This window comes from Pagrus major, chromosome 16, assembly GCF_040436345.1.
Source record: "Pagrus major chromosome 16, Pma_NU_1.0".
In the NCBI taxonomy this organism is placed as follows: domain Eukaryota; kingdom Metazoa; phylum Chordata; class Actinopteri; order Spariformes; family Sparidae; genus Pagrus; species Pagrus major.
The window spans coordinates 29,676,631-29,693,034 of NC_133230.1; the positions used below are offsets into that span (position 1 = coordinate 29,676,631).

At 37.9% G+C, this 16,404-nt stretch overlaps 2 protein-coding genes across 2 annotated transcripts; one reads left to right on the plus strand and one right to left on the minus strand.

The window, feature by feature from the left end:
• Positions 1 to 5,173: 5,173 nt before the first annotated feature.
• LOC141011023 (G2/M phase-specific E3 ubiquitin-protein ligase-like) lies at positions 5,174 to 12,847 on the plus strand. The gene is made up of 11 exons (XM_073484215.1): positions 5,174 to 5,242; positions 6,436 to 6,660; positions 7,296 to 7,449; positions 7,645 to 7,717; positions 7,934 to 8,315; positions 9,050 to 9,145; positions 10,014 to 10,327; positions 10,575 to 10,756; positions 10,921 to 11,090; positions 11,511 to 11,725; positions 12,492 to 12,847. The coding sequence occupies exons 2-11, from the start codon at positions 6,614 to 6,616 to the stop codon at positions 12,722 to 12,724; spliced, it is 1,866 nt and encodes a 621-aa protein (XP_073340316.1). The 5' UTR covers positions 5,174 to 5,242; positions 6,436 to 6,613; the 3' UTR covers positions 12,725 to 12,847.
• A 664-nt stretch (positions 12,848 to 13,511) lies between these two features.
• LOC141011074 (uncharacterized) lies at positions 13,512 to 15,446 on the minus strand. Its single transcript, XM_073484290.1, has 3 exons — positions 15,132 to 15,446; positions 14,545 to 14,916; positions 13,512 to 14,389 (listed from the first exon to the last, which is right to left on the minus strand). Exons 1-3 carry the CDS (start codon positions 15,299 to 15,301, stop codon positions 13,708 to 13,710), a joined length of 1,224 nt encoding a protein of 407 aa, XP_073340391.1. The 5' UTR covers positions 15,302 to 15,446; the 3' UTR covers positions 13,512 to 13,707.
• Between the last annotated feature and the right edge of the window lie 958 nt (positions 15,447 to 16,404).

The following is a 16,404-nucleotide window of genomic DNA, read 5'->3' on the forward strand; positions in this document are numbered from 1 at the left end:
CAGCATCAGGACTAAAGGCTGCATCAATAGACCCTGCTGACTGGCCATCTCTTCTAACTGACAAAGTAAGAAAGGAGTTAGTTCACAGAGGACTATTTCAAATAAAAAACAGTTACACATATCCCAAAAACAAAGATGGGATAAAGTGTCCACATGACTTTTTTACCAGAGTCAAAAGAAGCTGGCTGATGTACTCAAAAAAGAATGATAGCTTGCACTGCTTCTGCTGCAAAAGGTTTCCTCCCAAAGAATACAGACTGTTTTTATTTTGTATGTAAATAGAATATTCTTTAATACCAATAGTATACCATTTTTTATTTATCACTTGTTTCTTTCTTCAGTTTTTATTTGGTGTGATATTTTTGACTTAAAAGAAATAAAATCTTGAATACATACATGTAGTTTCTGTGTGAGTGTATGAAAATTGATTGTAAAATTGACTGCGATGCAAGGGGGCGCCAGCCAAAATCTTGCCTAGGGCACCAAATTGGTCAGGGCCGGCACTGCTGGGGAGAGATCCATCCACCGTCCAAGTTTTCTGGAAATCTGTTCAGTAGATTTTGTATAATCCTGCTGACAACCCAACCAACCAACAAGACATGGGAGAAAAGATAACCACTTAGGCGGATGTAATGTCAGATTGATATGAAAAGTATTGCTTATAGGTTGTACAGCTGTAACAAAATCAGATATCCAGCATCACAAAAATTCACCAACGTCAGCTGGGATCAGCTCCAGCCTCCCAGCGACCCTGCAAAAGAGAAGCAGCTACAGATGATGAATGAATGAATGAATGGCTACACACCCAGCAGGCCATCCTCCCCAGTTATCACCTCTTTAGATTTCAATCTGTGATGCATCCCACTGCCATGTTAAAGTGTTCATACTCAACACACAAAACCTCTTTACATCACATACCGTTCTCATCTCCTTTCACTATCTGCAATTTTGCCAAACTGCCCTCTTACCTCCTTCAGTCTGAAGTCAGTGGGTTCCCCCTCCCTCTGTGGGATTAGATTTAGCCTGGCATGTCGCTCCCGCTCATAAATCATTCGCTTTATCATTTCTACCGCCTCAATAAAACTCCTCTAAATGGAAATGCACCGCCATCGTCGCCTGGGCTTACTTTACGAGAATAACCATATAAATCAAGTTTGTTTAAAAACCCAGCTTCATAACTTGGCATGAAGTTCTGCAGCCTACAGATGATCAGAAATGCGTAAGTGCGCACACAGACACACGCACACATACATGTACATACGTGGGAGGGGACAGCTATCTGACGTCTCTCTGGCATCTGTCCATACACAAGTGAGTTATCTACTGGGAGCTCAATCAGAGAGACAACATATGGCTGCAGGGAAGGACTGACAACTCTGACTACGTTACTGTGTATGTGTGTGTGTGTGCACTGTACATTTGTGTGTGTGTGTGTGTGTGTGTGTGTGTGTGTGTGTGTGTGTGTGTGTGTGTGTGTGTAGAAGAGAGAGAACAGGAGGGACTATATTTAGAGCCACAATCTGGCATGAGTTGGGGTAGGGTGTGCTGTGGATGGGGGTTATATAAATGATTAATAAGCTCGATTATAACATTGAAACTGCTGTAAGTAATATTCTTCGAGGCCACTTTTCCCCTCATTTAAAAAGAGATACATCTCAGCTAATCACTGTTCTGGGTAACTCATCAGTTAAATTCATTAATTTTATGGTTCTATTTGTAAATAAAAATCATCTACTATACTGTACCTGCATTAGTGACACAGTGTGTCCTTTGATATTGAATGAATGTGACTTCCCCAGTTGGCGTAGAGCAAAAAAATAGCTACCTCTGCAAAGACATATACATTTTGCACACATAGGCGCACGGGCCTCAAAGCACAAAGGAACCAATCAGTTAAAATGAAGAGCTTCATGCAGAGCTGGCATGCGAGAAGAAAGAGCTCACAGAAGGGAGAAATAATTCACCGCTTGACCATTTATAACAGAGCTGAATGTCAATTCTCGACCGACATGTCCTCTGAGCGTGCCCGATGTGGAACAAAAGAGCCACTTTCATCAGGGAAAGAGTCTCTTTATTATTACAAAGGGCCCACGCTCGTCCACGTATTCCCCTCCTTCTCCTCTCGCTGCCCTCCATCCTTTAGTTCATTAGGCACCGGGTGTTGATGAAATGACCAATCTGGACTGAGATTTGGCCTGTGGATGCCACCAGAGGGGCCAAAGCTTTTTCTGAGGCTGATTAGGCCAGTGTGGAGGTGTTGTCTCCGCGGACCTCAAAGAAAGACAGGCTTCATTAGGACTACTGAAGCAGATGGCTGGGCGGCCAAGCGACGGGCAGGCAGGGTCGAGGACTTTGAGGCAGCCAATCATAAGCAAAGCGCCACTTGGAGAAGGTCTTCTATGCCAAAATGAAGTGCAATCTTTTATTTATCACAGACGAACAATATCAAGATTACAGTTGAGCTTTGGATTTTGGAATGATCCTGATGGACGGATTTCATAAAAGGATGAATCACTGTAGATCAAATAAGAAAAACAAACCTCAAGTCACCACCAAACTAATGCAGCTTTGATAAAGCTGTCAGAAGACAGGACCACCAGACATCAAAAGAAAATCCTTTTGTTTTGACAGACACCCTCATTAAACTCAGTGAGTCACCCAGCCACAAGACACCGCTGTCCTATTGAAGTTTCCTGCTGCTCCCCTGTGCTTTAAAGACAACAAAGAATAAGATGCCCAGAGTATCTAAACTGACAAGACAACGCTGTGATGCCACGAAGAAGATCATTTTCTTGTTTTATGATCAGCAATCCTCTTTTCCAGCCCCGGTGAAGCCCTTCTTGGATGTGGCCTTCACTTGGATCAATTACAGTAGTGGCCCTCTCAGTGGCCGGCAGCGCTCTCTTTCAGCTTAAGAGCCGGGAAACAGAGGTCATGCAGGGTTAACTTCGTTCGACTGCCAAATTCCACTTTGCAATTGTGTTCCTCATCATTCACACAGTAGTCAGAGTGCACTACAGTATATTTTAGCAGTGACGATGACAGGTTGACAGCCTGGCACGCTATTTCAGCAACGTGCCTTTTAGTCCTCCTCAGAGGGATCAAATGAATGACAGATTGATCGCCTGCCTGCCTGCCTGATGGATGTCATATCTGTACTGTACATTGTTTATGACTCATTTTAGACTGAGATGTGCTGTGATGGTTAAGAACAGCCTTTGTTATCCATCACCTGCTAATGAATACTTTATTGAGCTTGGACACATTAAATAAGAAGTACTTCATCTTTGCTCTGATCGATCTGATCAAACCGAGTTACTTCACTTTCTTAATTGCTTCAGCACTTCTATTTATTTGCATGTTTCTGAAGTGCATTTCTTCTCCTAATGGAGGGAAGTATGTTTACAGCACTAACAGGGTTCAAATATATTGATGCTGCAGGTATTTAGATTAAAGGCCCACTGCCAAAGAGAAACTCCAATCAGTGAATCAAATTTTGGGCAGCATTCTGTCACGCTGGTTTAAAGTTGTTTCCTGCAGAGGAGGACATTTTTTATTCACTTCTGTCTTTGCAAGGTTGTGTTACAACTTTCTCTCTTTCTCTTCTCTTTAAGGTCAGTTTGTTTATTCAGTTTATTCAGTCATGAAAACAAAGAGAGTTTATTTAATTAGTCTAGTCATTAAAAAAAATCAGTCAGTGAAGATTTCTCTTTAGATTAAAATGTCTTCCCCCAAACTACATAGTGCGCTTTTAAGTATAATTTTGACTTCAGTACTTCAGTTTTTTGCTATTTTATATTTCTACTCCAATACATTTTGCAGGCAAATTATTGTTGCTCGACTACATTTATTTGATAACTTTACTTACTTGTCAAATTCAGATTATTACGGTGGCCCTGAAGCAAATTACAATAGCAAATAAAAAAAAAATAGAAAATGGCATCTGTTCTTCCAGTTAAAAGACAGACAGAGCATCCATCCAATCAACAATGAGGGCTTCCGTCGGAGGCAGGGTGTTTATTGAACAGTGGAAAAACAATGAGGTGAAAGAGGAGGGCAGGCAGGTAGGACGGTGTGGTCAGGAGACGGCGGAGAGTGTGCTTGCTTTATTTTTAACAACAGCATCGTGAACCTTTACTTTTTAAGCTATTCCAAAAAATGAAAGGATGGTTTGCTGCCTTCATCATAGGCAGCAAACCACCTGTTTGTAGGGGAGGGGGGAATTAATTCACAAAGTCTACCGGCATCTTTTAAATGAGAATAATTTCTCGCTTGCAGGGCTGTAGCCAGGATTTTATAAATTCGGAGGTCATGCGTAGGGCTACTAGAAGGAAAAGCAATAAAAGGAAATTTAAAAAATCGTATTATTAAAAAAATCTTTAGCTGCACTATGACCCAGAAGAGACTGACTTCTCTCCCATACATGACTACATACTATACTATATATATATACATATACATACATATACATATATATACATATATATATATATATATATATATATATATATATATATATATATATATATATATATATATATATATATATATATATATATAATATGGCATGCCGTTCAGGAAATTAATCTTTGACTATATTGAATGAAACTTTGAATATATGGAATGAATTGTTGAATATATTGAATGAATTCTTGAATATATGGAATGAACTTTGAATATATTGAATGAACTTTGAATATATGGAATGAACTTTGAATATATTGAATGAATTCTTGAATATATGGAATGAACTTTGAATATATTGAATGAACTTTGAATATATGGAATGAACTTTGAATATATTGAATGAATTCTTGAATATATTGAATGAACTTTGAATATATTGAATGAATTCTTGAATATATTGAATGAACTTTGAATATATGGAATGAAACTTGATTGACGTCATCAAGGCACTGCTGCCATCTTGTATTTTGCTGCTGCAAGAAGTGAGAATGAGTCAGTCAGCTCGGAACCTTGTGGCAGCAATACTGAGCAATGAGGACATTATTAACTCATTGGCAAGTGCTTGTACGGGCCAAAATCCTCCCGATAGTACCCGTGCCCAATACCGTTCTCCTGACGAAGAAGTTCGCTCCCTTTTTAATCGTGGCAGGCCGACTACAACAGGCCTCGGGCAAAATCTTGACAGAAGCATGCCTTCAGCCTCACAGGAGTGCCCCACAACAGTCCCTCTATACAATCTTCGCCCGTACACAAGTAAGGGCCCAAGACACAAGAGGTAAGAATAGCTAGGCTTTATTTAAAACTAGATTAGGGCTCCCATTACAGTGCATATAACGATATTCTATATTCTATATCTTAGTGCAGATCTCCACCAGGCATGTGAAGTTAGAGCGGAACAATTCCGAAACATCAGTGCAATAAATGCACCTGATCTGTGCAGGCTCACGTCTTGGGCGACCTGAAGCGCTTAAAAATAAACGCTTCAGGTCGTAAGTGTAAATTTACACTTTTAGTCTTTCCCCACAATAATCGTGTAAACGCGAGGTTGATGCCCAATAAAAAAGGCACGTTAAACAAATATATTTAACAATATTTTGCAACAGGCGGAGTAGTGTGCGTGTGTGTTGATTTGTGGACAGAGAAGTGAGAAAAGAAGCTATGATGAGCCTCGGTAACACGGCGTCCCCTTCATAAAAAAGCAGAACTATTGACGGAATACTCTGCTGTGTGTAGAGGTCTGTACGTAGGTCTGTATGGGTATACAATAGCCGCATGGTATCATTTTCAGGTGAATTTCATGAAGATAAAACATATGGCCGTGCGTAATGGCAATGCGCTCTGGCGCGGCACTTCTCCGGGACTGCGGATTTATCTGTGTATCAGCTGCTGCGGCTGCAGGGATTTCGTGAACTGAAAGAGAAGCTCTTCATATATTGTTTAGATACAATAAGACCCACATTCATAGACCAATGAAGGCTGAATATTTAGTTTAGTATTGAACGTGTTTGATGATCAGCGACACATTGTGAGCTCTGGGCCCGTTACGCACACAGCCATCACTTGAACCGATACACACCACATACAGTATGTGTATATAGTGGAATCTAGATTAGGAGGAGTGATGAGTCAGTAGTAAATGGGGATATACGGTAAAATAGAAGATTCAATAAAATTGTTTTTTCAATGATACAGTGCGCCAAAATAGGCTGATTGGTCCAGTGGTATGAAATTAACTGCGGACAGACAGACAAATGCATAATCCCCTCCAAGATTATGCCTGACAGATAATTACTATGGAATTAATTAATTAATTACTGCTGTATTAATCACTGTAACACAGTTTAATGGTATACCATGGTAAGACACAAATGTTGCATATCAACCACAAAATATACAGTGTAAAATAAATTCACTGTTAACACTGCCTGTTTGTATACAGAATTATATATTTTGTTTAATGTTTCTAAGGTTTCAGGCACAAGGCAGTTCACGTTCTGTGGCTCAGTCCTTTTTCAAAGAGGTGATTCTCCTGCCAGACCACAAAGCTACACATGTGCCGAGGCGTGCCAAAAAAGCTTGGCTTTTTGAAAACGGCCACATCAAGTCTGCCTTGGAATTTGGCTGTGACTGGGATTCTGACACAATAATGCAGGCTATAACAGCAGCCTTCCAGCCAGCTGTGGAGGGATGCAGGTAATTTTTGGAATTGTTTTGTTATATTTGTTACCTCTTTTCATTGGATTTTTGCAAGAATACCACAACATATAATACTATGAAAGCTTCATTTTGAGTGCTTGTGTATTGTGAATTAAAATATTATTTTATTATTTTACATTCCCTTTTGCTGCTGCTGATTTCCAACAGGCTTGCTGGGATATATAACAAGATGACCACACACATTTTTTCAATACATTATGGTTGTAAATAGCTCATAACAATTCCATTTAAGTTATACTGAACTGAGGCGTCCTAGTAGCTCACCTATTAGAGTGTGCACCCCATGTACTAAAGGCCAAGTCCTTCCCACAACAGCCGGGGTTCGAGTACAACCCGGGCTCTTTGCTTTGCATGTCATCCCCTCTCTCTTTCTCACCCTTTCCTGTCTGTCTTCAACTGTTGCTATCAAGTTAAATTCTGAAAAAATATCTTTTAAAAAGTTATACAAAATAACAGAAGTAAACTGAGGTTGGTTGAACTGAGAAAATGAATGTAAATGTCTGTGTTCATACAAATGATGTATTGAAAATAAATATTTTCCTTGTACTGTAGTGTGTGCTCTTTTAGCTTCAACAGAAGTTTCATATACAGTGTGTTTTTCCTTCCTTTAGGTTACAAATCCTGCTGTCATGCTACAACAAATTAGTTGAGCCATCCCTTACCCCCACACAGACTTTGAATGGAGACCTTGTCAAAAAGCTGTTTCATCAGAAGTCCATTTATGTCAGGCCTGACAAAATCATTTTAAGTGAGGAAAAAGAATCTGTAAGTATTACTGAAGATTTCAAGACATGTTTATGACAGTGGCAGTCACAATGGCAATACTGTAATTTACACTTGATTTAAACAGTTACTTGTAGTATGCTCTGACATAATACAAAAGTCTGTTACAATGTTTTGTTGTCAGTATAGTCTAATGGATTCATAAAAGTTATTGTATTTATCTGTTTGCATTGACAGTCATGTTCTGATGGAGAAAGTAGCCGTACAAATGACCCTGGTTTGGCAGAAATATCTGACACTGACAAATGTGGTAAATATTTTTGTGTTTACACTGGTACATTATATGTTAAGTATTTTTAAAAAAATCAAATTTATTTTAATTAATATTTTTGTGCAGAAAAAAAATTAAATTACACTTTTTTTAATCTGCCACGTAATACATGTATTGTTCAAGCCCTAAATGTGTTCTGATGCTCACTGTCAAATAAGGTAAATGTTACTCATAAGTTAATTTTCCATGTTACAGTTACAGTCATTGGTAGTGCGCCTGACATTTCCAAAGAAGTTGTCCCAGACATCTCCACTTCTGAGGCCCATTCCCTCTCCACTGGTGACGAAGTTTTGTGGTGTTTTGCTACCCAAGATATTTGCACTGATGCACCTTCCATCCCAGCCGACACCTTCACCATGTCCACTAGTGCTGGTGCCATCACTGCTGCTGAGACTCTCACCATGTCCAGTGGAAATCCTGCCATCTCCACTGGCAACACTCATGGCTTGTCAGTTGGCCCCACTGTCAATGCTAGCGGCAACAGGCATTGTATCTTTGCGAATAACACCTCCGGTGTGTCCCATGGTCCCACTCAACCCAGTGCATCTGGCAAAAGTTCATCCAGCACATCCTACAGGTCCATCTTTTCTAAATTTTTCATCTCATTTTTCAATACAGTATTATCAGCAAAGAACTATTTGCTATGTAAAGATATTGTGGAGTCATGGTGTCCTGAACAGAGAAGAAAGTTGCACTCCCTCTGGATTTGTTTTGATCTGAACCTTTCTGATAAATAAACCTCTGCCGGCCCACAGACTCTTGTACTGTAGTTCTAGCAAGTCCGTGGGTCCGTTCTGTTTCATTTGTGTATGTATCAGTCACGTGGTCAAGTTACACACTGTTATCACCACTTCATTGAGTGGGGCATCAGAGAGAAAGAGAGAGAGAGCAACAGTGGTAGAGTGACATAGAGAGAACAAGGAGAGTGAGCAGTGGTGGTGAAACAACTGGTGAATCAGAGAAATCAAAAATTTTTGTCTGATTGTTTCATAGTGGTTTCATAAGCACAAATATACACACTGCCGCACAACCCCACTGCTGATTGTGTTGAGCTCTATATGAGAGCTCTTTAAATGATGTGCAGCCACTGCCTAACCCAGCACCACCCACTCTGTCCTCTCCACGTTTGTTTACAACAGACAGCAGTCAAATGGCATATATTACACCTTTAAATAATGCACTGTCCATTCAAGGCAATTCAAGTTATTAAACCATCAAGGAAGTTATTTGTCCTGTGGTAATGCAACTATCTGTGTGAACAAACATTATATGTGTACCTTAATTGTAAAATATTCTTGTTTTATTTTGTAGTACATACCTTGACCTATTTGAGGAAGAATACCTCTCTGATGACCCTGATGTCCAGGAAGCCATTTCAAGGTCTTTAGATTCCAGCGCAAGTGAGAGGTCAGTAGAAGATATTATATAAAATCTAAGTGTTCTAAGTGTAATCTAAGTGTAATCCAGGATAACAATGACTCTCTTGCCTAGAGACAAGTAGCAATAAGCAAGCTGCAATCTACTGTTCTTTATCTGTTATCCAATCATTTCTGTGGTTTCATTTTGTCAACAATATACAGTACAATAGAAAATCATGGTGTAAAACTTCTCTGAATGGGGATTACCCATGCCATAACATGCATTATTTTTCATGTGTATGTATGGCCCCCTTTACACCTGGTATTAAAATGTGTTTTTTTGTGATCAGTTTGCAATCAGATAGCGCTTGACCACATACATTTACACCTGGTATTAATGTGCATCTCTGATGTCCACATCTAGATCCAGTTGCTATCCGATCATGCGCCTTCCCATTAATATCACTTGACAAACATTTGCATCGGCAGACTCTTTTAATGTGTTTTTTTTACAACGTATTTCCCGCCTGCAGAGTTGTTGCATGTGGATTGGATGTGGTCAAGCGCTATCTGATCGCAATCCGATCACAAAAAGTGCATTTTAATACCAGGTGTGAAGGGGGCCGATGTGTATGATTTAGTAGTTTCAGCAACTCTTTGGATGAAGGGTGGTTTTCAGTGTTGTAAATTCTTCTCATGCTCTTTTCATTTTATGTGCGATATATCAGTAGGTTAAGTACTTCTGGAAAAGCAAGAAACTCTTTCCCTTATCCCTTTACCTTATCACAAACATTTTTGGAAAATGGATTTTAATCAATATTAATAACAATTTGTAGATGTTGGATTATAGTTCAGTATGTGAGTTATTGCCATTGACACTAACAACAAATTTGTTTTATTGTTTATTATTGTTTCAGTGATTTAAAGATGACTTTGGAGAGAATAATGGAGGAGATTTCATCGAGAGTAAACGATGACAACACTGTGCGCTTCAATATCATACGAAGAAGTGTGTGGGATGGAGCATCCAGAGCCATGGGCAGATCCAATTTTTCACCTGAGAAGAAGGTAGATGTCAAGTTTACTGATGACTATGGAATATCTGAGGGTGCCGTGGACAATGGAGGACCTACTCGGGAGTTTTTCCGACTCTGTCTTCATGAAATCAAGGACAAAATTGGCATCTTTGAGGGTCCACCTAATGCCAAAGTCCTCACATGCAACTCCAAAGGTACTTATGATTAAATGAATTCTCAGTGAGGCCTCTATTGGATTTCTTTGGATCAATAAAAACTTTGAACCTGAAATGATTGATGATAATTAATGATTGATGATGCAAGATTAATGTAAGACATTTCAGGTTTTTAATCTATAATACCTTTTTGGAAATTTACCGATTATTAACAATGATAAAAATTAACCTGAAAATTTCTGATGTAACCATTTGACATGTGATTTTTAATTTCATTTGATAACAGCGATGAAAGACAATGGATACTTCTATGCTGGCCAGATTATGGCAATGTCAATTGCCCATGGGGGACAGAGTCCATGTTTCCTGTCTGAACTCTTGTATGAGTGTCTTCAAAAAGGTCCGGACAATGTAAAGGTCAGAACTGAACATATTACTGATGAGGAAACAAGGTCACTGGTGCAGTCGGTGAGCATATTTTCCTTTGATTCTATTGCATTTATAAACAAATTATTCATTTTATATGCACTCATTAACATACACATTAAACATAATTAATCTTAATAAAAAATGAATTAAAGTCAATAAATATTTACTGTTCTCATATCCTAATGTTATTTTAATATTTTCAGATCTTACAAGCTGAGACTGAATCACAACTGCAAGATGCAGTTTCACAGGCAGCCAGCTTGATCAGTCTTGCTGGTCACAATGTTCACATAACACTGCAAAACAAACAAGAGACTGCTTCGGACTTGGCTCACTGGTATGTCCTCCAGCGGACCCGTGCACCTTTTGAAAGGTATGTTCATATATGACCACATGCTATAATTGTACCCTGGCAGAAAAATTAAGGCTAGTTGATGTCATTGAAACTATGTTACCACTGTATACAAACAATTTCAATGATGGATGTAGAGTTCCATTTTATAGTGCACCAGTGCAAGTCAAAGTATTTGAAGTATTTTTTTTTGTTTGAAATTCATTGTGGGGTTGCCCACATGGCTCTGTTGGTAGAGCATGTGCCCCAGGTACAGCCCTTTGCTGAATGTTATTCCTCCTCTATCTACCCTCCTTCCTGTCCATCTTCAGCTATCCCTATAATAAAGGCAAAAAGCCCCCCCAAAAAATCGAAAAAAAACCCCAAAAGAAATTCCTCACTAAATTGAACATTAAAAAAAACATCTGAACAACACATTCCAATTTGTTTCCCTTTTAATAGGTTCAGAGATGGCCTAATGTCTCTAGGTGTCCTAGATGCTCTCCAGAGATACCCTCTACAGGTGAAGTGCCTTTTCGTGAAGGTTGAAAAGAGTTTAACAGCAGCTGATGTAGAGAATCTCTTCCTGATCATTCACTCTGAAAGAGGGAGTAATGCATTCCAAGAAGAGTGCCGTACCCTGGCTTTCTGGCAAGACTACCTTCAGGATGCTGAATGTAAGTTTGGCATTTTGGACAGTGTTTCAACAAGACATTATTCTTTAAACTGTTTTGACTGCATCATAGTAGTACATGACATTGGTAAAAAATCATTTTATTTGAGATGCTCCACTATGTAAGGCAGTTTATATGAATTATAAATACATTAATTGGAGCAGCAGTAGTGTTTGTCGGCAGTTTGAATCCAAAATTTTTTTTTAAAAATCCCAAAATCTATTTTTTGTTTGTTTGTCCTGCTCCTCTGTGGACTTTGCCCCGAGGAGGTTCAGCCCATCTTTAAGATTCGCTAACTCGGACCGATTCTGTTGGGTGTTATTTCAGGCCAGTCGGGTGCTTTTGAACCTGCTTATCCTCTGCCTTTGTTTTATAAAGGTGTCCTGATTGTTTATAGCATATTAGGAACTTGAGGTACTTTTCCACAGCACAGCCTAACTCAAAACACAGGTGTTCTCAGGGCTACCAGGGCTACCTAGCTGCTTCTCCACTGAATAGTTAATCTTGGATGACACCAATAGCTTCTGGCCTGTGACAGCTCTCTTTTTAAATAAGGTTTATGTGATTTATTTCATGCAGCTTTAAAGCATTCCAAACCTGATTTTAACACAACATATTTCATTAGGTTACATAAAGTATATGATTGAAGTTTATAGTTTTACACAACACTAGTCTATGGCATTATGAGCTATCCTTTCAAATTACTGTGTCATTTCAAAAATAAAAACTACATAATTTAATTGTGTTACTCTCTTTTTATGTCTTACAGTTGAAAACGATGTATCTCTGGGGGATATTCTTGTTTTCTTCACTGGATGTGACAGTGTTCCAGCACTGGGATTCTCTCCAAAGCCAAGCCTTGAGTTCATCACCCATTCCCGATTTCCACTGGCGAATACTTGTGAAAACATTCTTCGCATTCCAGTTAATGCAGTATACACTGCTTTCAAATCTGATATGGATTTTGCCATACGCAATTCACCAGGGTTTGGAAGAGTGTGAGAGGTAATATTATAGAGGGCTTGAGTTATGATGAGGATGTTTGTTTTTCAAAAATAATTGCTGTTATTTCATTTTGTTCTTCCTAGAGACAGTATTTACTTGAATAAAGGCATAAAGAAATATAAGTAGAAATGCTCTTTGTTACTTTCGAAGATATATTTCAAGCCATGGTTTTGTGTTTCAGATTTAATAATGTGCACTTGGTGAACTTTTAAGTTGATAAATGTGAGGCACTTCTTTTTGTATTGTAGTCAACCAGTCCTCCAACCTGAACAACTGTACGATGTCATTTATCTCCACCGTCTGATATGACCCAGAACAGCAATTGAGTGATTAGCGCAGATTATTCCCTCTAAATGTTATGGTAAGGCCTTCTTAATAAATGGTTGTATGTTCCTACTTTGTATGGACTGGTTCATTGTCATTTTTAGTGTCTACGAGATATATGTACCCCAGACTTGTCATATTTTTTCAATTTGAAAAACCATACACAAAATGAATTTAGTTATAAGTTCATCTTTATCAATAGGGTTAAATAAATACATTATATATAATGATATATAATATAATCAGGGGTGGACAGTAACTAAGTACATTTACCCAGGTATTGTTCTTAAATACAGATTTCAGGTCCTTTACTTGAGTCTTCGCATTGTATGAAACTTTATACTTCTACTCCGCTACATCTCAGTTTGTGTCAGTTTAGGGGTCCTGGCACGTATCTATATGGTGATAACATCACATTTTGTCATGAAAGAATATTACAAGCAAATCTTCTGTCCAAGGACCTGTACACTCCTTTTGTCCACTGATATCCCTTAAACGGTACAACTGAAAGATTAATCATTTCAAACTGAGACTTGAAACCAAATAACAATGTTCAATTTTGTGATATTTCTCAAAATTACTTATTTATATCTGAGTCTATGTGACAATGTATGACACCGCAATAGTGTAACAACTGAATTACCCAAGCTAGCAGACTATCTCTCAAGCAGTTCACATGCTCTGACAAAAAGTTCGATTCCATGATTTCCATCATCAGTGAAGGGGTTGATGGGCCTTAACTCCACATTCCACTGGTGAGCATAAGGGGGTTGCACAGGCACACGATTGAGTGGCCTTTGATGCTGAGGAAGTTGGAGCATTCCAATTGTCCACAGTTGCAGTGGGGACCGACTCTCCATTGTCCTCAAGCTGTGGTTGTTCCACTGGCTCACAAACTCATCCACAGATCTGTTAATTCTTGGATGATAAACATGGTGAAGAGCTGTAATGTGAAGAGGGTCAGTGCTGTCTAACAGTCCGAAATTTTCCATAAAGAGGAAAAGGTCTTTATAGTATCCTGACACCACCCTGTTTACTTCTGCCCACAATCTTTCGATCCTTTGATTGTGGACACTACGTCCAACCATGAAACTTCCTCTGTTTGCTCCTCGATTCTCAATCATGAACCGTGCAACATCAATGTTCTCGCTACCAGCATCACCCCTGACATGATGTGGCAGTCCAAATACATCAACGGCACCCTGGAAAAGATGCAAGGCAGTTGATGCTCGGTTGTCTGTGCAACATCTCAGAAAGGTAATGCAGCGACTGTAGCCATCAACTGCTCCATGATACACAAATCCCCATGGATTTAACTTGTGGTTTGTGTCAATATGCCTGAAATAATAAGAAATGTGATATTATTATTATTATTATTATTATTATTATTATTATTATTATTATTATTATTATCGTAATAAACCACACTGGATGTACATAAAAATGTAACTTAATTGACTAACTGTAACTCACATTTATAAAACAACACATACCACACTTGATTTGGGGCAGAGACATTGTAGACCCTCCGCTGAATTGCCCTTCGTCCTCTCAAGGCTCGCCCCACTGGATCTACTGTTCTTAAACGCTCCCGTACCCGCCAACGCTGAACTCTGATTCCTCGTCCTCTCAAACCACCAGTGACATATGTCTCTCCGGAACCGGGGGTTTGTCTGAGAATCTCAGCAATAAGTCGATCCAGATCGACATTTGCAATGCCAGTGAAACTCCCATAGTCCACCAGACCGAGTTGTGTCCTGTGGTTGTACAGTGTTCGGATGTTTACAGACAGCATCCGAGATATGGCCATCCAGCTAAATCCTAAGTCCCGCATGTGAATCAACTGAGCAGCTGGTATGTTGTACCTTCAAAGAGAAATAAATAAAATAAAAAACAAATGTGTTAATGTGTTAATTCATACATTGTGAATGAATTGTCTTATTACCTTGCAGCCTATAATGATTTTTTATATAATAATACCTTATAATAAGTTTGTAACTTATTTATTGTACAATGTACTATAGAGATTACTCTTGGCCTGCATCAGCCTCCATCCCCGTACACTTTAAATACTACTTACCTCGGCCTTCCTCTCTGAGATGCAGAATGAGTGCCCATGCCATGCGCTTGTACATCAACTTCCAGCTGGGATGTTATTTCCGCCAACATCTCCCTTAGAGACTCGTAAATTCCTTCAAGAATGACGCATAATGTTCTTTCGGCAATGTTTTGTTGAACATTATTACTCATAAGAACTATGAATGTCGCAATAATGGAAATATGATCCTCAAGGTGACGCGATATAGTCTCCAAACTGTTAGTGTCATTTGGAGTACAACCTGTTGCAAAAAAGTTTTCCAGTTCAAGAAAGTATTGGAATATTTCAACTGATGCCATTTTGTAAAACCAGCAAATTCAGAAGGCTATCACTTTGATGAAAAAGATACAACGATGTTTTGAATTTCATTCAATATATTCAAGGTTCATTCAATATATTCAAAGTTCATTCAATATATTCAAAGTTTCATTCAATATATTCAAGTTTCATTCAATATATTCAAAGTTTCATTCAATATATTCAAAGTTTCATTCCATATATTCAAGTTTCATTCCATATATTCAAGTTTCATTCAATATATTCAAAGTTTCATTCAATATATTCAAAGATTCATTCAATATATTCAAAGATTCATTCAATATATTCAAGTTTCATTCCATATATTCAAGGTTTCATTCAATATATTCAACTTTCATCCAATATATTCAAAGTTTCATTCAATATATTCAAAGTTTCATTCAATATATTCAAAGTTTCATTCCATATATTCAAGTTTCATTCCATATATTCAAGTTTCATTCAATATATTCAAAGTTTCATTCAATATATTCAAAGATTCATTCAATATATTCAAAGATTCATTCAATATATTCAAGTTTCATTCCATATATTCAAGGTTTCATTCAATATATTCAACTTTCATCCAATATATTCAAAGTTTCATTCAATATATTCAAAGTTTCATTCAATATATTCAAAGTTTCATTCAATATATTCAAGTTTCATTCCATATATTCAAGTTTCATTCCATATATTCAAAGTTTCATTCAATATATTCAAAGTTTCATTCAATATATTCAAAGATTCATTCAATATATTCAAGTTTCATTCAATATATTCAAGTTTCATTCCATATATTCAAAGTTTCATTCAATATATTCAAGTTTCATCCAATATATTCAAAGTTTCATTCAATATATTCAAGTTTCATTCAATATATTCAAGTTTCATTCCATATATTCAAGTTTCATTCAATATATTCAAAGTTTCATTCAATATATTCAAAGTTTCATTT